The sequence below is a fragment of the Copadichromis virginalis genome, linkage group LG22, assembly GCF_057382275.1.
Source record: "Copadichromis virginalis isolate Kocher_CV1m ecotype Utaka linkage group LG22, C_Virginalis_male_GT1.1, whole genome shotgun sequence".
Lineage (NCBI taxonomy): Eukaryota > Metazoa > Chordata > Actinopteri > Cichliformes > Cichlidae > Copadichromis > Copadichromis virginalis.
The window spans coordinates 21,563,346-21,586,443 of NC_140638.1; the positions used below are offsets into that span (position 1 = coordinate 21,563,346).

General features: G+C 41.1%; 1 protein-coding gene and 2 long non-coding RNA genes across 3 annotated transcripts in view; 2 read left to right on the forward strand and 1 right to left on the reverse strand.

Annotated features, from left to right (window-relative positions):
* The window catches only part of LOC146683328 (dynein axonemal heavy chain 3-like), a 29,735-nt gene extending 9,491 nt beyond the window's left edge, over positions 1–20,244 (reverse strand). The window contains 20 exon segments of the mRNA XM_085445546.1: positions 51–238; positions 538–670; positions 765–946; positions 1,501–1,591; positions 1,753–1,906; positions 2,005–2,043; positions 2,045–2,143; positions 11,317–11,364; positions 11,366–11,403; positions 11,405–11,441; positions 11,759–11,854; positions 11,856–11,952; positions 12,064–12,126; positions 12,129–12,246; positions 12,340–12,469; positions 12,596–12,641; positions 12,809–13,005; positions 13,127–13,209; positions 13,212–13,244; positions 20,227–20,244. Coding sequence (XP_085301672.1) covers positions 51–238; positions 538–670; positions 765–946; positions 1,501–1,591; positions 1,753–1,906; positions 2,005–2,043; positions 2,045–2,143; positions 11,317–11,364; positions 11,366–11,403; positions 11,405–11,441; positions 11,759–11,854; positions 11,856–11,952; positions 12,064–12,126; positions 12,129–12,246; positions 12,340–12,469; positions 12,596–12,641; positions 12,809–13,005; positions 13,127–13,209; positions 13,212–13,244; positions 20,227–20,244 — 1,890 coding nt within the window.
* On the forward strand, positions 5,192–6,163 carry LOC146683329 (uncharacterized). Its single transcript, XR_014917585.1, has 3 exons — positions 5,192–5,506; positions 5,641–5,720; positions 5,804–6,163. It is a non-coding gene; the product is annotated as an uncharacterized LOC146683329 (long non-coding RNA).
* Positions 9,594–10,809, forward strand: LOC146683330 (uncharacterized). Its single transcript, XR_014917586.1, has 4 exons — positions 9,594–9,652; positions 10,321–10,403; positions 10,488–10,561; positions 10,686–10,809. It is a non-coding gene; the product is annotated as an uncharacterized LOC146683330 (long non-coding RNA).
* Positions 20,245–23,098: the final 2,854 nt, after the last annotated feature.

Here is a 23,098-nt window from a genome sequence, read left to right on the forward strand (position 1 = left end):
TGTAAAATAGTTAGTAACACAACACATGCTAACACTGTTTTGCTGTATACCTTAGCTTGAGCTGGATAAATCTTCTCCTTGTCAGTTGATATTTTGCCAGTAATCGCCATGTCCTCAGTAAATTCCAGCTTTGCTATGCCTTCAAAACACTTATTCAGGTGGGGTTGGACACACAGGGGGTATCTGGTCTGTGAAAGAATCTCCAGGAGCTCATCATTAGACGGAAAGAAGAATCTGGAAACACAGTGAACAAAGAAAGCTGAAACAGCCACTTGAGAAGATCCTTAACAGTATTTCTAATATTAGTAAATTAATTAAGTAACTCTTCCATATTTATTTTTCTGTATTAATGTAAGATTTTCCTACAGGCATCTACAGCACTGTAGATGCTTCTGCTTTACGTTAGTTCTATTTTTTTTTTAATTTTATTTAGCAAACATAGACTGTCAATGTGTATTTTAGCCTACAAATGGGAGTCAAAATAGCTGAAATATCAAATATCTGAAGGTACTATCAGTGCCACTGATAGTGCCCTTGGAAAATAGAGCCTCTTCTTTTCCAGGTAGGTATTGAGGCCTTTTTGAATGTCATCCAGAAGCACATTGGACTCCTGCAACTGTTCCAGCATGTTGGGCTGGCCCGTAGCCACTAACACACGCGTATCCTTAACCTGGAAAGTGTTATCACACAGAATTCGAAACAAAATTCACGAGATCCAATTACAGAAACTAAAACGCCTTTTGACAGTGTCATAGGGATTATACCGCCTCCGTCATGATATTGTTCCAGTAGCTGTCCACAATGGCAAACTTGCGTCCCTCCTCAGGCATCTGGGCAACGATGTCCTCTGAGCTGAAGATGGGCTCAAGGTAGAGCCACATAGCCTGACACTTCAACATGGCATCTAGTATGTCCTGCATACGTCCTGCAGCTTGTCCTCCCATTGCTATTTAGGAAAGTATCAGTAAGAATAACACAACTGCATTTAAAATGAGCTTTTGTTGTATCTCATAGTCATAGCATTTCTAATGTAGAATTTACCAACGACTAAATTCAGATAAATGTCTTAAAGAATAAATACAAGACTAGAGATGTACATAACTGTAATATTAGCATGGAAGAGCATAAAAATGGAAATTCAGAAAAATATACACTAAAAGGATAAATATATTGTAATTTCGTTGCCTGAGGCTGTGCTTAAGCAGGTCAAGTAATTTTGTTCTTGTTGGAAACAGAGCTTGCATATCACTTACTCAGACCGCTTTTTAAACGGAAGTGCACGCTAATCCCACAGATGTTTGAATTTGAATTTTAGCAGTGCCAGTGCCCCATTATTACATCTAGTACGCATTCAAATACAAATATTAAAATCAAAGTAAAACACCTGCATCCATTATAAAGCAGCAGGAGTGAGCCATCTGCAGAGTTTCATGTTTATGTAATTACACATTAGTCACAGTGGCACTATTTTTGCATGCAAAATGTTGGAACAACATGAACAGTAGTGCTGCTGCTTTATTCTATAAGCAAGGAGGGAATGAAGAAATCATGTCTGCTCCATATCTAGCAAAGCCTGTTCTTTGTTGATATGCTGTATGGAGGAAGAACAACAACAATCGTGCAGCACCCTCTGGCCTTACAGGATAAAGAAAGGTCTATGTTTTAACAGGTACAAAAACTATTTAAGCTACATTACCAAATGAAAAGATAACATGTGTACTTTAAGGGAAGTAAGAATGTAGCCTCTCTGACCTCCAGCTCAGTGACAGCGTCCACCAGGTTGGTAGTGATTTGAGTGAGATTTCTCACATTGTTCTTTATTTCCTCCATGTTCATCAGTTTCTTTTTCTTAAAAGCCAGTATCTCTTTCTGCACATCTTGCAGCCTCTGGTTAAAGCTAAAGACCCTGAAACAGTCAAATGGGGACAGGGCAGTCAGTTTGAATTGTTGGTATTTACATTAAAAAGAAGCTGGGAAAACAGACAGTAAAGCTGCATTTCTTACCTTGTTTGAAGGTGGTCCTCAATCTGTTTTCTGTTTATTTAGACTTGCTCTGCTGTCTTCAAGCTCAGTCACGATCTCTTCTGTAGTTTTTGGGGTGCCTCTGACCATCTTAGTAATTTCCTCACTCTTTTCACATATCCTAGTGAAAAAAAGGACAGCTGACCAACCATTTTCCCACCATACCCTAAAAGCGATAACAGTAAAAAGTAACAAAATATGGCCTCTGCACTATGTAAACTGAAAAACTGCAAAAAAAAAAAAAAAAAGTGAAACAATGTAAATTAGATATCTATTTTTTATATATATGAAATATGCAAAATAGCATTTTTTGTGTTACTAGCTAACACTGTTTTGCTGTATACCTTAGCTTGAGCTGGATAAATCTTCTCTGTCAAGGGCACTGTCTCCTTTTCAGAGTTGATATTTTGCCAGTAATCGCCATGTCCTCAGTAAATTCCAGCTTCGCAATGCCTTTAAAACACTTATTCAGGTGGGGTTGGACACACAGGGGGTCTTTGGTCTGTGGCAGAATCTCCAGGAGCTCATCATTAGACAGAAAGAAGAATCCGGAAACACAGTGAACTGATGACACTGTAATTAATAGATACACTGTTTTTAATTCTTTACAATCAGATGTTGACTTTCCTTCTTTCGTAAGAGAATGCTTTCTTTTTAGATCATATATTTCGATTCTATTGTTCTAATTGTATTACCATATAAATATATTTGATACTTTTTTGTATCCGCAAATTATATTTGTGTCAATTTGTCCATTTTCTTAGCTGCTTATCCAATATAAGGTAAAGGGGTTGCTCAAGCCTGTCCCAACTGTGACAGTACATCCTGGATAGGTGGTCAAAAAAAACCTTGTCAGTTTGTATCAGCAATGCAAAGAAGACATTGTGTACTTTGATGCTATAGTAAGAAAAGAAAGTGCTGGAATGCCACCATACTATGTGTATGAATTGGTTGTCAGAAACCCATCCAAAGGTGCACCTCCTCTTCCTGTTGCTACATATGTCATGTGTGACCATATTACAGCCTCTGTAACATACTTCTTGCAGGCCTTTCAAACAGATCTGGTGAGAGCTTTTGTAAATCGGGCCTACAAAAGGCCTGTCATGTTCATGTGTGATGGATCACTAGTACTCCTCTGATCCATTTCCATCACATTCTGCAGAACAAGTTGTGAGGATCTGCTGCAGAAGAACTTTCTCTTGCTCACTGGCAAACATTCATCACAGACATTCAACGTTCCCATTCCCAGTGTGTGAATGTGTGCGTGAATGGGTGGATGACTGGATATGTAAAGCGCTTTGGGGTCCTTAGGGACTAGTAAAGCGCTATATAAATACAGGCCATTTACCATTTTACCATTTTCTTCATCGGTATTTGAGCCACGTCATGAAAAATGCCAAGGACCTTTGTAAAAAACAGTATGCACATTTCCATCAATAATTCTTTGAGAATATAACATTTCTAATTTAAAGGTACTACTAACAGTGATTCCATTTATTTCTTTCCCCAGCATTCCAGAGAACTACAGGCTTGGAATGCATCTATTTGGGCTGCTTGCATGTTGTGCTAACTTAAAAGACATGGATGAGGTTGTCCATAGTGCAGCAGTAGTGTTTCGCAGTCCTTGTAGTGGAAGGAATATAACAAAGCATTACAACAACCTGAAACTCCTTATGCAAAAAAGGGGGACCCTAGATGTGGATGAAAAGACTGTGATTGCTGAGGACTACAAAGTTAACTTATATTTATTAGTAAAGTAATATTAGTAATAAGTGTTTATTTGTCTCTGTCCCATAACAATTCATTACTTTATATTATTAAAAATAACAATGTATTTTTAAAACTCAATAATCTGTTAAAAAAATGAAATAATTATGAAAACATGCTTTCATATGTACATACTTTAATGAATTTAACATTGCATGAAAGTAAGAATTTTATTTTATTTTTTTTGCTTTGTGATATTACTGATTATATATAAGTTTTACAGACTGATGTTCAGAACGCCCCCTTGAAGACCCATTTCCAGGAAATTGTTGACAGTGCAACACTGGACTGTGAGGGTGAACGAAACCTCTTTTATGCCGAAATGTATTTCAGGTCTGGTAAATCACCTTCTACCACATGCAACTTTGTGGTCAGCACTGATGCTCGGTACATTTTATTTTTTGTATTATTTTTATAACTTGTCATTTATAAATAACTGTAAAAGTGACAACTCAGTAAAGATTTGTCAGTCAGTAGCTTTTGTTTGTTACTTATATTTCTGAAGTATTTGGATGCTCCTCAGGGGATCTTGGACGTCATGGTACTGATCCTGATTAACTCCATGGTGACATTCAGCAATCCAAGAACCAGGTATCATGAAGAGAAGAATAAGTGTAAAAGAAACAGAAATTGTAGATAAAATTGAAATACATAGATTGTTTAACTCACTATGTACTATTACATTACATCATTTTACACAAGACAACAGAAGCCAGCGAATCATGGAGAAAAGCCAGTAGGATATGAAAAGAATCCGTATCCAGAGAAGGAGACTGACACGGCTTGATGACTTTGTTGACATATATCAAAAAATGCACGATGCCCTCCTTCTTGAATATGCAAACATGAAAATATCAAGAAAGTATGAACAATTTCCTGTTACTAAAAATGATATTTTATACAAATAGAGCAACATAGTCAGAACCAGTGAAAATATTTGCCTATGTACAGAAACAACTGGTGATGGAATCTGTAAGCATTAAAAGTATGTCTGTATACTCAACAGGCATGGAGAAATGGAAAGACAAACACAGTCTGAGTGACCCAGGGTCCGTGAGCAGTTGTGAACTTGTATAATATCTTATATGTATGGTTGCTGCTATGCTGCTGTCCCTGTTTCCATGCTTACATGTATAGGCAGGTGTTTGTGTGTGGGTGCGGCTGTATCCGGTAGGCCGGGCTACAGGCACCTTCAGGCCTGGTGGGTGTGGCCCTGCCAGGTGGCTGGCCACACCTGAAGATGATGCCATGCACCTGCAGTTGATCAGCCTTGTCAGGGGAGCTATTTAAGGGTGTGATTGAGCTCCTACTGATGTGCGATTGTTGTGTGAGACGGCATGTCAGTTGTCTTACTGAGCAAAGTCTTTTGAGTGTATGCAAGCTGTAGTTGTGTATCCTGACAGCTGCCTCTGTTATTTCCCCCCCAGGCGGAGCATGGAAACGAGAGGGCAGCAAGCACGGGGTGTGCGGACACACGGGAGCTGAAAATACAGAGCACGGACTTCGGGTGTAGAAAGACACGACAAGGGAGTCAGGGGAGCGCACGGGGATCTATTGTGTAATATTCACAGCACTGTCAATAAACGCACTGTTTTCTGCACCAGAGTCCTGCATTGTGGGTCCTGATTTCCCCACATCCCCACGGTCTGCCAGCCATGACAGTGTGTACGTGTCACCATTAGTGACAGGCTTGCCACTGAAAAAAGAGAAAACTGAGGTATGTTTTAATGTTCCGTTAATTTCAAGAATTAAATGACAACCGGACTTTCAATTCTTTAAGCTCACAATTATCCTTTCGTCGTTCTATAAAATAAACAAAAGAAGTCATTCAAAAATGTTATTTGTTAACAGAGAAAGACACGACTCCCACGGTTCCTGTCAAAACCTTGGAACAGGAACAGCTCAAACAACATGATATTGTCTAAAACCAGGTATTTTACGTTTATTTTATGTCTACCGTTGTGTGTTATTATCGTACATGAGTCTGATTATTGTCACATGTCTGTCTTTGTAGGATGAAAGCCAGGAACAAGTAGCTGTTTGCCAGAAAACTGCAACATACATGGCTAAGAAAGCGTCAGTCACATTTTGGAAAGGAGATTTCAGTGCCTTCGAAATGGCTGCAATTGTGAATGCTGCTAATTGAACTCTTTCTCACATGGGCAGACTTACAAAGGCACTATTTGCCACTGGTGGATGTAATATCAAAGCAGAGAGCAATGTCTTCTTTGCCAAAAATGGCAAATTAAAGACAGGACAAGTAGCGGTAAGCAGGGAAACTACCTTGCATGACGCTTATTCATTTGGTAGGCCCATGTCTGCAGAATGACCCAACAGTGCGCATGATATCCACTGCTAAAGTAAAATAAAATGATAAATTAGTCCACAAAAAGTAGCAGTCATTAAATAGATTCAAACTATGTTTTTTTTTTTTCAGCTGTTATGATTTCTAATCAAACACACCCCACAAATATTATGTGTAATATATCAGCATTAAAGTGTTTTACAAGAACAAGAGTAAATGAGAAAAGTATGAATTTCTGAATTTTGTTTAACATCACAAATAAAACGCATTTCAATTATTGGACTTTATTTATGTAATCATGTAAAATCTGGAGATATTTTGTTGTTGCATGATGTACTTTTTTTTTTTTTAAATTACATTTAAAACCATTGTAATCTATTACGGTACAATGAATGTTCTCAGAAGAATGAGTTTTTGAACTCATAACAAATTACTATTCTGTTGTTGACTCACAGCTCACATATTTGTGGAAACACCATGAAACAGAAGTTGTCTTTGTGGTCCTGTCTCAAATTAGAGGTAACGACTTCATCATATGTCACAGTGAGCTCCTGTCCCTTAGACCACACAGCTGGCTTGTAGGAGATGTATGTACTCCTAGTATTAAAAACAAAACAAAATCTTCAATTAATTCAATACAAAATATTACATAGAGTGCACTATACAGGTCATCGGATGTTCAAGATGGGCTTTACGTCTACCAACAACTGCTCACACTGCCAAACCAATTCACCGGACAATTATATCCACGCTCTTTGGTTCTGTCCACCAGTTCAGAAGTTTTGGCGCGAGATATGTGAAGACTTATCGAAGTGTCTGAAATGTAACATTCCAACTTCCCCCTTAGTGTGTTTGTTGGGCAGCTTAGATAATGTCACTTCAGAAAAGAATATCGCCCATATGGTTTTCACTGCCCTATGCATAGCCAAGAAAACAGTCCTCATGAACAGGAAAAATAAAAATAATCTTAATTCTAACCAATATAGAAATTATCTATTAGATTACATTAGTCTTGATACAGCCTCTGCCACCACATCAGATCAATTGCTCTGGGCTCCTTTGATCAGCTCCATCACCTAGTGGGGGTGGGAGGTCATAGTTTGGTCCCGCCTTCACTGTTGTGATTGGTGTGGGGGTAGGGACAGGCTTAGGGCGTCGGGGGGTTCCCCGGAGGCATCTTCCTTGGGGGGCTCAACCCGGGGTAGCGGTCATGCCCGGTTGGGGGCTCTGTTGGCTCTCAGGTGACTGTTTCCTCGCGGCTGCGTGCAGCGGGGCTAGGGGAGGGTCTGTGCTGATGGACGTGGGTTACTGACCTGGTAGCCTGGCTTCCCCTGGGTGGGTCCGGGATGGGCGTGAGGTTCTGGGGGCGCTCCGTCTCTGGGCTGGGGCCCGGGCCGGGCCTCGGGGGCTTGGGTCCTGGTTGGTGTGTTGCCGGGGTTGTGGGCGGGTGGGTGCATGGGGGCCCAGCCCTAGGAGGAGGGTGCCGCCGGTGCATCGAGCCACCTGGGGGGCTCTTCAACTGGTGGGGGAGATTGTCACATCTTGCAGGAGCTTTCCTCTCCTCAGGAGCTCCCTCTGCAGGAGGGGGAGATACAGGAGAGGTGGAGGAAGATCTCAGCCTGGGTGTTTATTGTCTTATGTAGTCTGGAAGATGAGTGGATGGTGGGGTGGGTGCAGTTTTCTCTGTGGTGGGGTTGGGTGGACTGTCCCGGGCTCTGTGGGGCCGGGAGGCGCTGCTGCACTGGGCCCCGGTCTGGATGGGCCTGGGCCCCCTTTCCCTGGCGGGTCGCGGAGTATGGGGGTGCCTACTGGGGTCAGCGGGGGAGCTGGCCCCAGGGAGGGGTCACCTGCCCCTCCCTTCCTTCCCTCCCCATCTCCAGCTGCCTCCCTCTTCCTGCTCCACCACAACCACCCACACATGCAGGACCTTGGAGTAGGGGTATGTCACCAGGGTGCAGAGGAGGCTACCCCCCCCCCGTCCCCTTCTGGCTGCCTCTGCCTCAATTTTATCCCACAACTTAGACATTCACATTATTCACACTCTCATTACACATACATATAGGATCTTGGGGGTGGGCACGATACACGGAATCCAAAGTACCATCAGGGTATACACCCCACCCCTGGCGTCGTTGCCCACCTCTCAAGGTTAAATACACTTAGACATTGAGGGCTAGCAGGAGGGACCATGCGCTTACCTGCTGCTCTCTGGCAGGTAGCTCCATGCCCTCCTGGGTTTTAAATGCACCTTAGAACACACATGCATCAACACTACAATGAGCGGGTGGAGGGAGGTTTGGAGTCTTCTCTCACCCACATTCTCTGCGACCTGCTGGAGCGGGGGGGCTAGGAGGAGGAGTTGGCCGTCCGACTGCGGTCTGGAGTGTGGGGCCTCCCTGCTGCTGCGGAGTCGGGGCGGTCTGCCTCTCCCCACCGCAGGGAAAAGGGTAACACCACCTGGGTCTGGGTGCAGTTCCCCCTCCAGGGGCAAGGGTACCTAGACCCGGTTTGTAGAGTACGCTTGGGGAGTGTGATCGTGTGTACAGCGTCTCTTTATGTCTGTCTCCACGTTGGTTGAGTGTGGAGTAAGTGCATATGAGAGCATGAGGGTGGGAATGGATGTTTGTATCTGTGTGTGCCTGTATGTCTGTGTCTATATGTCAGGTTGGGTGTCAGGCGCCACCTCTCTGGGGACATCTCAGGCCCTCCAAGGTTTGGAGGCCTATCTCCCCCTACCACCACTTCCCCTGCCAGTGGCGGACTCCCTCAGACATCGGTGCGTTGGTGGTTCTTTGTGTCCGGGGATGGGCGTCCAGGTACACACCGGCTCACTCCTTGGCGGCCGCTTATCGGGGCCTGGAGCCTGGGGCTCGCTCGGGCCACTTCGGAGGTGGGGTGCCCCCGGCCTCTCGGCCTGGGGCTCGGTCACTCAGGCACAGCTGGCTGCTAGCGGAGCTCACGGGCACGTCACTGCAAGTCCCCCTGGCTTCTGCTCCGCGGCTGCTGAGTGAGCCCTCATCTGGGACTCTCCTCAGCTCTTTCTGGGACAGTGGCGTGGCTGCCCCTCTGTTGGTCTTCCTTGGTCTCTTGTGTCCTGGGGGCCTCTGGATGTCTGGAGTTTTGATCTCCTCCATACCTGCTTTTTATTTTGTGATCTTTGGAGCGATAGAAATCATCAGGAGACAAAGTTTGTCCAAGGTAAATTTTTATTTCATATATTAGAGATTTCTGATTTTGGAAATTTTGTAATGTCTTTAAATAAATGGAAAAAGTATTTCTGCAGATTTGTTATGAATTTCTAATGTGTCACAGGTGAACTTTGACAACTACAAAGCCATTGTATCATTTGTACACATTGGAAATATACACCGGAAGTCTGGTTAGTACTAGCAACATTTTTGTTACACTAATTTTTTTTTTCCATTAACAGTGTTCATAATTTATGTAATTTTAAAAACTAGATCTATCACAGTACAATGACAGCTCTCTGTATTTGGTCGATCCTTCAAGAAAGTCTTTGGAGCAGGAAGAGTCTGACCGGGTAGCCCAAAGATTCTGGTAATTATGCATTATTTACGTCTTTATTATTATAACAAAATATTAGGTATTCTGTGATGTCATTAGAAAAGTGGCAGGACCAAGGGCCTTTATCTAAAGGTGCTTTCGAACTGCGTGACACAGACTGCCCTCTAACATAATTTTTTTTTTAATTTGTAGCTTAATAAACTGCACTAAAGATGAATAAAGAATTGTTAGAAAACAGTCATCTTACATGAATTACAAAGGATTAGTATCTGAATAGGGCATTCACCTGTTTATGGAGGACATCTGTTTCTATATTTGAACATATGGTTGGAGATGAAAGGGTAATAAAATCCATGGTTATCAGTTATTTAAACAAGTATTTCCAAACTAGACACAAGCAATTTCCAAAAATAAAAATACCCTTACAATGCTTAAGGAGAAAGACATTAGCACAATTTGTAGATTTAAAAGAACATATGTATTTTAACTTCATGTAACATAATATAGATCACAGGGCATTCTCACACAGCTTCAAAAACATGTTGAGATTCATTCATGTGTCTGTCTGATTCATGAAAAAGAAGAGAAGGATCATTTTGTGTGTAACTTTTATCATGCAACAGAAACTGTACCTGCTGTACTGATATTTTCACTTTAATTCTATTTTTGTTTGTTTGTTTGTAATGGACGCATTCCCAAAGAAACCTGAAATTACATTTTGACAACTAAAAAAGAGATGGCCAGGCACAAAGGACATTGCCACAGACAATACTTGAGGCCTCAGGTGTGTAACATCTTTAAGTTTCATTTATTTATTCGTGTCAAACTGCTGAACACTAACATATATGTATATTTTTCCATGTATTAGTATTCAACAGTGACAACTGTGTTATGTGTGCAACAGTGAAACCACCCAATCCAGGACCCTCCATCACTGACTGGGTACAATGTTTTAAAAATAGTTTTGTTGTCTAGGATGACATATTTGCTTCTGATTCAAATTATTTTATTTATGTACTTATTTACTTTATGTCTTTATGAAAACTCATGTATTTGTTGTTCACAGATTCAGTGTGATAACTGTAACCGCTGGTTCCATTCTGAATGCCTGGACATGGAAAAGGCACAGCTCATCAATACACAGAACAGAGTGGAAGTGTATGCTTTGTCTAACCTAAGTCCACATGTAGTAAAAGCCACTGACTTGTTTATTTGTGTCAGTCATTATTGGTGTTTTGAGGAACACATGTGCAAAATACATTATTGATAACATTCTTCCTTTGAGCACATTATTTAAAGGTAAGGTAACCATGCAGGTAGGAGTTATGCATACAGGAATTAACATACACATGCTAATTTCTACAGATTACAATGGCTTATATTTCAGTGTTCTAGATAGAAATCCCAGAGGACTGCTAAATGGTCTAACCTGAAATACAACAGACATACAAAGGTATTGATGGAATCCCAAAAGGTGGCACTGTAAGCGATCCCTGAAAAGGAGTCTGACATGGGCCTTACAGAGTGGACAGGGTTGAAACATGAGCCAGCACCTACAATTGGATTTGCCTGGGCACATACTGCAGCTCTATGCCAGCGTAAAGCTACACTACAGTTATTAAGTGTGGACATTAGCATACAAGTTTCAGTGACAGGCTGCCTGTTTTGAGGCAGTCTGTTAAATTGGCAATACTCACTTTTGAATCAGTTCGTCTCTTGTACTTTGGCACTGTCTCTGGACAAACTTCAAACTCAGATGGTAGGAGGGGGAGGTTGGAGGAGAAAAAGGTCCTCCAGCTTGATAAACCTCAAGGAAGAAAAGCTGAAAGGAGATCAAAGATAATGACTTGCATTTCACACTTTAAAAGTTACACTTTTAATTGGTTCAGTCAGTTAATTAATACAACCTAGTACAGAAATTCAGCTTCACACCACAATACTCATGCTGTTTCTCTTTGTATCTGGCATAACATTTTAGCTTTACATCTTAGAAACTGAGCTGAATTAGCTGTGGGGGAGGCATGAGGTTGTTTCCTGTGCGCTCAGTATGACAATTTACAAGTGAAATACTTCACTGAAAATATCCCATGCACTGCAAGTAAAACAGCATAATCTAAGTGAACAGGAAGAACACATTACCTGCTTAGCCACACCTCCTGCAGTAGGAGCATAATATGAGTGACAGCAAAGAGATGCTGTCTTTGCCACAACTTAACATCCCTGTAGCTGGTTGCCCTGGACACTGCACGAAAAAACCTCCTGGGGAAAAAGCTGAGGGACACTGCATATGGATAATCGATGACGTTCAAATGGGTCCATGAGAATGTAGTTCACTGGTCAAATGATCATGAAAGAATCATTAGTTTTTGTCTGTTTAATTATAGAACAAATGCTAACAGTGGAGATGTGTGCAATCACCAAGGATTACTATCACTGTTTAGTACCTACGCTTTTCAAGCTGAAGTAATAATCTCTTTTGACTTCCTCTTCCATGGCAGCACTCAACTCTGGAGGGGTTTACTATCCTTAGTGTTGGGAGACAGCAGCTGCACGATGTTGATCATCTGCTGGCAGGGCTGGGGGGCCAACACTGAGCTGGGAACAGTGTTGATGTAGTATATTTACCTCTGTGACAGCAAAGTCAAGGTCATACATGTGTTTAAAAAAAGGGGTTTAAATCAGCGTCTGACTAATTACACACTAAATTAAGTGATACTTGCTTCCAGGTCTGTGTCATTAGGTTCTGCCTGAGTGGCCCTGATCATCTTCTCTTGCTCAAGCATTGTGTCCAGCTGCTCTTCAGGACTCATAGGTCGCCTGCTGGGTCTGGGCAAGCTTCTAGACCTGGACCTGAAATGATAGATGAGGAGATGCATCCCTATGAAAGGGTGAGTGAATTAGATCAAGTGTTTTAAGAAGAAGAACACCTTAAAGTTAAGTTACTGATGTCATTTGTTTGCTTAAATGTATAATTACCTGCTCCTTGGGGTTATTGCTTTTCTCTTTCCAGGTGGTGTTAGTGCTAAAAGCCTCATTAAGATCAAAAATATATGCTGAAGTGAAGTTTCTCAGGCAAGTCTTAAGAAGTACTAAATTATCAGATAGCAAATCAAAGAATACTGCAGTCTCACATCGCTTTACAAAGCCTTCCCTTTTTAATCCCACAGCGAGACAAGCTCAAAAGGATACAAGACCCCGCTGGTTTTGCCAAGGATTGATGGAGAGTGTGTCGTCTGCGCTGGAGCTGATTAATTTTCAGATCCTTAGCCCAGGGCCTGTAGTTGTTTCCAATGGACTCACTGGGGGTTCGGTAGTGACGCTGCTCTTTAAATGGAACTGCCAGCGTCCATGATTTGATCTGGAGAATGGTTTGGTATTCGCTGTGCCTTAAGACGATCTGAGTTCAAATAAAAGGTTAAAAGGTGGCACAAGGATTTTTGCTTCTAACTCCAGACAATTACTTAACTGACTTTTCTAAAGCACTAGTTCATATGCGGCACCGTAAACATTATTCGTATTTGATTGAGTTCGGAGGGTTCGCTGTTACAGCTCAAGGGCAAAGGTGGGGGAACAGAATCTTGCCTTCTCTCTTCTGACTTGTATTAAAAATGGAGTCGTCATCCATCTGTAAATCGGATGAAAACAGTGAGGGTTGGAACCAATGTTCCCTCTAATTTTTCATGTGTCTGAGCAAACACACAAACTCCCTGAGCGGTCCCGTGTACCACTGTGAGCAACAGCAGACATCAGACTGCTCTAAATGCTCAGTGTCAAACAGTTTCTTTGCTCCCAACTCATGGCTCTTCATGATGTCATCAAGAGCAGATGGAGATAATTTTGTCATCTCAAATAAACACCTCTGACTGTATGTACAGGAGGGTTCCCTTAAACAGAATAGAGTAGCCTTTTATTGTTATTGTACATGCAATGTTCCCTCTAATTTTTCACGTGTCTGAGCGAACACGCAAACTCCCCGAGCGGTCCCTTGGACCACTGTGAGCGACATCAGACGTGTGCACTGTGGTCACGCCAGCATCAAATCCATCCAAGTTACATGGTTTATTAAAATAATCAAATTACAGCATTTACATTTATGTTAGACTACTTTTAATTAACTGCTTTATCCCACTTACAATGAAAATTTTTAAAAAAATTGTTCATGACCTGTGTAGTATGTTAACACTATTGGAAGTAAAAATAACTTGAACCCCAATTTTGAAAACACAACTTTCTTCTTTTTTCTTTTTTTTTCTTTGTATAAAGCTTTGACTTTTATGAGTATGGTGGTCTGGGAAAGAGTCCTGTAACTCTGTCTGCAAAATACAGTAAATAATGATCAATGTTGGGCAATTAATTATATAGTTCTTCAAAAAAAGTAACTGAGTTTTGCAAACAACAAAGTTTCTTGCAGCTGTTTACCTAAAAATGCAGCCAAGGTGTTTTGTTTTTTTTAAAAAATAAACATTTCAAACTATTTACAGAACAATCAGCTGTTCTGCATCAAATTTGATGCCACACAAATCATTTGTGCCACTCCAAAAAACAATTTCTGTCCACTATGAGATAAAGGACAACAACAGCCTGATACCTGCAGGCCTGACAACAGGAGATGTATCACTCCTGTAACACCTGTAACATTCAGCAGTCACCTCGTTGTTCTGACACACACAACAAAACTATTGACTACACTACACACTAACTACACAAGATTTGTGCTAAACGTCACAAATCTCTCACATCTCAAAACACCGCCATCACTCCTAAAACTTTCCCCCTTCCTAAACAACTAAATGCCATGTTGCCATATCATTTTTTGATTGGTCGACGTGGTACATTTTTCGACCAATAGGAAAGGGTGGGGGTTTTTTTGGTTTTGTTTTTGCTCACAGGCGGAGAGTGCTTTCGAGCGTTTTCCTTATAAAACGCTGTTTTTACCATTTCTTCCCACAGTAAATATAAACAAGGATAGTCTTCAGGAAGAAAACTAAACATTGCAGATATTTTTATCATAACTCTGGTTTTAAATGGCCTATCAACACAATTTAAAAACTGGTATAAAGTCCACACTTTTTCCGTCAATTGTTCCGTCTCTCCTGCTCACATCTCCAATGGTTGTACACATTGTCATTAACGTGGCTTCACTCCACATCAGCCATGCGGCTTTGCTAGCTAAAAAACATAAGGTCGCTGTGTCCCAATTAAGAGACCGCACGCTTGAAGTACTTGAGTGCGATTACGTCACCGCCACGCGACGACGGCTGTCCCAATTCAAAGTGTACTTCAAATGCATACTCCAAATGCGCCGTCGATTTCCCCAAATATCAAGCGTGGTCCGGTGCACGCTTCGCGGTCCCATATATCCCACAATACATAGTGCGGCGGTGGGTGTGGATAATTTTGCCACAAAATACGGCAGACGGCAGCGTCCGAAGAGTGAACTGTCAAAAGTAAGTACTGAATATGATGTCACTTATTTATGTGCGAATGTTTAATAACGAAGAACATTAAATCATTACTGTTGGCCACATGTCGGGAAAGTTATGTGACATTAGTGATGTTTGTACTAACTTGGTTTTAAAGCCTTTACTTCAAAATATACGCCGTTCAATAGTCGACCTTAATCTTACAGAGAATCTGATGATTCTGTGGATAATTAAAGTCAGTCATATATCCACAAACACAACAAGCTGAAAGTCAGTGATGCTGCTCAGTTTGCAGTCCTGAATATCACGGCACAAGCAGGATTCACTGCACTGTTAATGTTAGCTTTGTTATATCGCTGCCTCTGTTCGGTGGTGTCGAGCCAAACGGACTTTAACGTGTGTTTGAACGAGCTGACGGTTCACTCGTTAAGCTGAAATCACAGGAGTCACACATGTGTCCACTGTACCATCTGGAAACTCTTCTTGTTTAGCACTCGTAATAACACAAACACTAAATCCTCCTTCTCTTGTGCTGTTTTGTAACAGTGTACACCTGAGACTGTCACCTGTCTGTCCTGCAATCTCTCTCTTTTTCTTTCTCTCTGATTGTGTAATAAAAGTATGAACATGTATTTAGAAGTTACACTTGTGTTTGAATCCTGCAGCTTATCACACATTTGATTTCCATGTGTGACAACTGCAAGTGTCCAGAGTGAGGACAGACTGAGGGACCCACTGCTGCACATCATCTGTGAGGCTTTGCACCCCTGATGATCCACCAGGACAAACTCAGCAGTGTGTGAGGAAGAAGAGGAAGAGCCAGCAGCAGCTGACAGATGGAGAGAATAGACAGACTGTTCCCTGTTTGTGAAGGACTGCTAGCAAAGTTTAAAAGAACTAATTGTCTGTCCTAAATCAGTCTCATTAGGTAATGTTCAAATAATTTTATCATTCCAGTGTTTTCAGTGTGGGAGAAAGTACTCAGGGCCTTCAAGTGAAACACTATGAAAGGCAGAAACAAGTTTGATATTCAGTTCAATATGTATCAGCAGCAGAATGGAGCTAAAAATAAATGTTTGTTTCAGTTCTATGAAGCTTTGAGTATTTTGGATTAGTAGCACTGCTGTGTTTGTTGCATCATATTGCTGTAATTGTTTATATGCTTTATATATTCTGAGGTAAGTTGATCTATAGTGTTACATCATATTCTATAAGGATGTTATGTGTTTGTAGACTTTCTGCCCAGTTTGACCCATTTAGCAGAAGTCAGCCTGTTTAAGGCTCTGATATCTATTCTGTATGACTTTAAGCAGTTATGACATGGTCTGATTTTCTCACCCAATAAAGGAATATTTAATATATCAGTCTACTCTTCATTCTATCAGAAACAGTTTTCACAGCTCGTACATTTTCCTTTTTACACATATATGTAAGCATTGAGCCAAATGTAATAATGCCAACATATTAAACGAACAATACTTGTCTCATATGTATAATAAATCTATATATACACTGTCAAAGATACTTGTCTTTGAGTGAAGATTTAAGGTGATAGGAAATATAAATAACTGCAACTTGAATCTTTGACCCAGAGTTCAAGCTCAGTGATGTAATATCTATCTATCTATCTATCTATCTATCTATCTATCTATCTATCTATCTATCTATCTATCTATATCATAATAATCTGACAATACATATTATATTTACATTACCACAGTGAGATGATTTTAGTCTCATGACCAACATTAGCTAATTGTTATTTAGTAACTAATCTTGAAATGACTGTTTAGTACAGAAATGACGCCCAACTATCATGTTTTACAGTCCCGTGGTCTCAGCCTCAGATACTCAACTAATCAAAATGATGTCATGACAAAAACGAATGACCAACAAAACATTGTTTCTCCTTCATTTATGTCAAACAATGCGGTTAGTATCATGGTTGCTAGGCAACCTGAACAGCCCAACGAAGGCTAGTCCGTCCCATTTCACAAGCCTCTCACTTCCGTACTTCTCGTACTTATAGTACGCACCGTACATAGTACGCGTAGTGCGCGTACTTCAAGCGTGCAGACCCTGAATTGGGACACAGCTATAGCCTGTCAACGACGTTGATTAGCTGCGTATATACGAATGTGAATCGCATTATTAGCTGGGCTATGGGATAAGGTGGCATCCCATACAGGAGCAGCCAGTCACTTACTGACTAACATTGCAAAACAGAATTGTTAACGTATTTATTTTAGGCAAGGCAAGGCAAGGCAAGTTTATTTGTATAGCACAATTCAACAACAAGGTGATTCAAAGTGCTTTACAGAGACATTAGAAACAAGAACAAATAAAAAGCATGATTTAAAATTGAATAAAACAAGCAAATAAACTAACTAACTAATTAACAAACAAACAAACAAACAAACAACAGTATATAAAATCAAAACAGATAAAATCAGAACAGTAGATAAAATCAGTAGTTAAATGTAATTTTTGAAATTTAAGCTTAAAGTGTGGATTTGGTGCTTTATTCAAATGCAGCTGAGAACAGGTGAGTCTTCAACCTGGATTTAAATAAACTGAGTGTTTCAGCTGATCTGAGGCTTTCTGGGAGTTTGTTCCAGATATAAGGAGCATAAAAGCTGAATGCAGCTTCTCCGTGTCTGGTTCTGACTCTGGGAACTGATAAAAGACCGGATCCAGATGACCTGAGGGATCTGGATGGTTCATACTGGGTCAGGAGGTCATTGATGTATTTTGGTCCTAAACCATTCAGAGCTTTATAGGCCAGCATCAGAACTTTAAAGTCTATCCTCTGACGGACAGGCAGCCAGTGTAAGGACCTCAGAGCTGGACTGATGTGGTCCACTTTTTTGGTCTTAGTGAGGACTCGAGCAGCAGAGTTCTGAATGAGCTGTAGTTGTCTGACTGATTTTTTAGGTAGACCTGTAAAGATGCTGTTACAGTAATCAAGCCTACTAAAGATGAATGCATGGACTAGTTTTTCCAGGTCCTGTTGAGACATCAGATCTTTTATCCTTGATATATTCTTGAGGTGATAGTAAGCTGACTTTGTTATTGTCTTAATGTGTTTTTCTAAGTTTAGGTCTGCATCCATCACTACACCCAAATTTCTCGCCTGGTTTGTGGTTTTTAGATGTATAGATTGAAGTTCTCTGGTGACCTGTAATCGTTTTTCTTTGGCGCCAAAGACTATTACCTCAGTTTTGTTTTTGTTTAGCTGGAGAAAATTGTGGCACAACCAGTCATTGATTTCCTCAATGCATTTACCAAGAGCCTGTACAGGGCCTCGGTCTCCTGGTGACATTGTGATATATATTTGTGTGTCATCTGCATAGCTGTGATAGTTTATTTTGTTGTTGTTTATAATCTGTGCCAGTGGGAGCATGTAGATGTTAAACAGAAGGGGTCCCAAGATGGAACCTTGGGGAACTCCACATGTGATACTTGTCTGCTCAGATGTGAAGTTACCTATTGATACAAAGTATTTCCTGTTTTCTACGTATGTTTTGAACCAGTTTAGTACAGTTCCTGAAAGACCTGTCCAGTTCTCCAGTCGTTTGAGTAATATGTTGTGGTCAACTGTATCAAATGCTGCACTGAGATCCAGTAAAACTAGGACTGACATTTTTCCACTGTCTGTATTCAGACATATGTCATTAAACACTTTGGTCAGAGCGGTTTCAGTGCTGTGGTTCTGTCTAAAACCTGACTGGAAGGCATCGTAGCAATTATTCTGTTTTAAGAAGTAACTGAGCTGTTGAGAAACTGCTTTTTCAATGATCTTACTTAAAAACGGGAGATTTGAGATCGGCCTGTAGTTGTTCATTTGTGTCTTGTCAAGATTGTCCTGGGGAAGGTCGTGGTCCCTTGTCCTGGTCGTTGGTGTTGTTGAGAGAGTTGGAGGCAAATAGGGACCCCTCTTCTTGCCTTAGATGTCTCTCCTTTCTGAGGCTCTTCCTCAGATGCCATGGATGTCTCTCCTTTCTGAGGCTCTTCCCAGGTGGGGGCAAATGGAGCTCCTCCTCAAGGTTTCTGCTGGGCTTTGTCTGTTCTTGGAGTACTGTTTGTTCCTCTTTATGAGATAACTCCTCGTTTATCTCAGCCTTGGCACCAAGCACGGATGGATGACGTATGGAATAAAACAAGTTGGAGGTGAACAGTTTCACCCCTGACTTGTTAAAATTAAATCCATTTGCTTTGAACAGATGCCTGCGTTCCCAAAAAATATTAAAGTTGTCGATAAAGTGCACTGAGTGGTCAGCACATGCTGATATAAGCCATTTATTCAGTGTAAACAACCTGCTGAATCTCTCGTCTCCTCCTCTGACCGGCGGTACAGGTCCACTGATGAATACAGCTGCATTCAGAGAGTTTACAGTATTTAATAATCCAGTAAAGTCCCGTTTCAGAACCTCCGACTGTTGTTTGGGCACATCGTTTGACCCTGTATGCAGAACAATGTTTGTCACAGTTGGATATTCATCTGCAATTTGAAGAATTCTCTCCTTCAGGTTGTTGACCATATCGTTAGGAAAGCAGAGGACTTTAGTGTTCTTACCGCACATCCTTTGTACATCCTTTACGGCAGAGTCACCCACAATCAGAGTTTCAGGCCTAGCCTTTAGCTTTAGCTTTTTTAATTTCAATTCAGGTTAGATTTTTTTTTTTTGTGCACAACGCAGATTTTCTGTGCGCAGAGACCGTGCCAGCAGTGCGCAATTGCGCACGCACGCAGCTTAGAGGAAGCATTGGTTGGAACACAAAGACACTTAAACACACACTTAAAGCTTTATTACCGTAATTTGCATTCTGCATAAACCAATTGTTTTGATCTGTCAGTGCTTATTTTTCAATTAGGATTAACTGATAAAAGAAATATTACAAACATGCTGTAAATTAAAGAAGGATAAATGCATAGGCAAGAAAGAAGGAACTGATGCAGTTAGAGGCCAGAGCCTTTTGTTTGTTGCTGGAACCAACACGACAAAGTTTTCCCTTCCAAACGTTTATAAACTGGAAGCCAACGTTAAATTTATCCATTAACCATCACGTATATTCTGTGGACATTGACAAGCCTATATTTTAACCCAATTTCTCTCTCCCCTATAAACCAAGTAGAGTTCAGCGACCCGTGGCAGAGTAATTTTTTAGTTTTATTTTTTTTACTTTTTTCAGCCTTTCCATTTTGTTCAGCTTTTCTGTTACAAAGGAAAATAAAAGCATGGGAACTTGTGACTATAGAAGCAAAAATGATATAAATTCACATTCACATCTTGTCAGATTTAAAGACTAAAGCCGGAAAAATGCAGGTGTGCTGTCAGTTACCTCGTTTCGGTCTTTGTAATGTTATGCTAGCAGGATTCAGTGATGCCAACTCCTCAGTAAGGAAAATCGCTATTGGCTGTCCTAAAAGTCGCTAAATGACGTCATCGCCTAATTTGCATAATTGGTCACATAAAGTCAGTGAAAACGTCCTAAATGCATGTAGAATGTATTTAGAACTACAAATTAATTTTCTTTTGGCAATTATTGTTTTTTTTAATGTCACAATTCCAACCCTGCTCCTTTATCCGGGCTTGGACAGGTGTTCTGGGAATCCATCCTACCTGAAAAAACATCCTGCCCAATGTTTCTGCGCAGACGCGGAGCATGCGCACTACACCAACGCCGAATTAACTTCTTTTTCTTTCACCCATCCGGAATACTTCTTAAGGTTATGGGTAGGGTTAGGTTTAGTAGCAAGTCACTGTCAAATTATAATACGGGTAGGACGTTTTGTCAGAGTAGGATGGTTTCTCAGAAAACCGGCAAAAGTGCCCGAAATAGGCACCACAAAACAACATAACAGTAAAAGAAGAATTGAACGGTCAGGGCGGGAGCAGCGGCTTCGCTCATGCGCGATTCATTTGCAGTTTGGACGCATAGGTGTGAACAACTCCTGCAGCTGGGGGAGGACTAGGGTTGCCAACTCCCTGAAAAATAAATAAGGGACACCTCGTGGCCAGGACCGGGCGACCCAGTTGTCTTCACCCTTCCCAGTGTGGTGAATTTTCTAGCTCTTTTTTTGTGTGTGAAATTATTTTTTTAACCATTTGACTTGAAGTTGATTTAAGTAGATGCATATTCTATTCTTTGTGATATCAACACATGTGAAACAAATGATCATTTAGCTATTTATTTTTAGCTCAAAATGACAACATTAACACAATAAAACAGGTCTCTTTCTTAAACAGAAGCCTGTCATGCTTAACTTTTGAGAATATAAGTAAATCTTTCTTTAAAAGAACTCTGTCCTGCTTAACTTAAAATAATAGAAAACAATAGAAAGAAAAATATTCTTGTAACAGTGCCAAGCTGGTCAAGAAGGCTCACCAGCGCCTCTTCTTCTTGAGGACTCTGAGGAAGAACCACCTGTCCTCAGACATCCTGGTGAACTTCTATCGCTGCACCATCGAGAGCATCCTGACCAACTGTATAACAGTCTGGTACGGGAACTGCTCTGCCTCGGACCGGAAGGCGTTGCAGAGGGTCGTGAAAACTGCCCAGCGCATCGCCGGAGCACCACTTCCTGCCATAAAAGACATCTACAGGAAGCGGTGTCTGAAAAGGGCTGGGAAAATCATCAAAGACCCCAGTCACCCATCACATGGACTCTTCACCCTCCTGCCCTCTGGGAGGCGCCACAGGAGCCTCCGGACTAAGACCACCAGGTACCGGAACAGCTTCTTCCCCACAGCTGTCAGACTCCTGAACTCTGCCTCCTGACATGTGACCCACGTTAAACTCATGGACTGAACATACACACACCCACAATGGACAACTGTACCCTCAAACACAATAATAACATGGAGTGAACCACCACTCACAACCACTAGCACTTTATATAGCCTCTGTAGAAACTATCTACACCCTCACTTATCTTAACTGCACTACTGTATAGCTCTGTGTAAATAATCATTCTGTACATTCGATAATCTTTAATCCTACAACTGTTTACAACTTGCATAGTTCCCATTTCTGTATAGCTGTATATCCCAGATTCTGTAAAGTTATTTATTTCATTTCATATTCTGTATAGTTTTTCATATTTATATCCTGTTCATATCCTGTACATAGCTTGTACTCACTACAGCCTGTACATACTTATAGTTATAGAATATTCACAACATACTTCATACCGTGTACATTATAACATACCATAATAGACCCATTTCTGTAATATACTCACATATCTATATTATTGCTAATATATATTGTAATATATCTATATCACTAAAGCACTTCTGGATGGATGCAAACTGCATTTCGTTGCCCTGTACCTGTGCATGTGCAATGACAATAAAGTTGAATTCTATTCTATTCTATTTAGTGCATTTAGTACAATTGGCTTCAGTTGAGGTATTATTTCAGCTTTTCTAATGCTAATCAGCTGCTCCTGTTTGTAAACCCACTTGTTCCCATGATTACGCATCATAACTCATCATCATTATTCACCTATGTATTACTTTTATGTATTAGTCATCTATTTGTTGTAATCATCTATCCTTGCAGTTGTTTATTACACAAAATAAATTATATTATCACACTTCTGGCCACATAGCGCTGATATTTACTGCACATGCCCATATTAACTTTTTCCAGCCAGGTGTTTTCCTTTTCCCATTCTTCCCTTTCTCTGAGGGAAACAAACATTGCTGCTCTAATGCTGGGCTTACACTGTGCGGTTTTAGGCCCATTTTGAGCCGATTTTTGAGTGATCGGACCGATTTTGGCCTTCATCGTGCGTCATGTAGTATACGTTGGGTAACGAGAAGTGATTAACACCTCACGACCAGTTCCCGATCATCAATCGCTCGTGAGGGTGTCACCGCAGCTGCTCGCGCGCAAACACGTAAACGTCGGTGAAAAAGACGGAGCAGCACGGCAGTGCAGCGTGTGATCTGGACACAAGCGATGGAGGCACAACTTGTAGAACTTTGGAAAGCTCATCCGAGCCTTTTCGATGTGGCCTCACAAAATTATCACGACCACAACAACC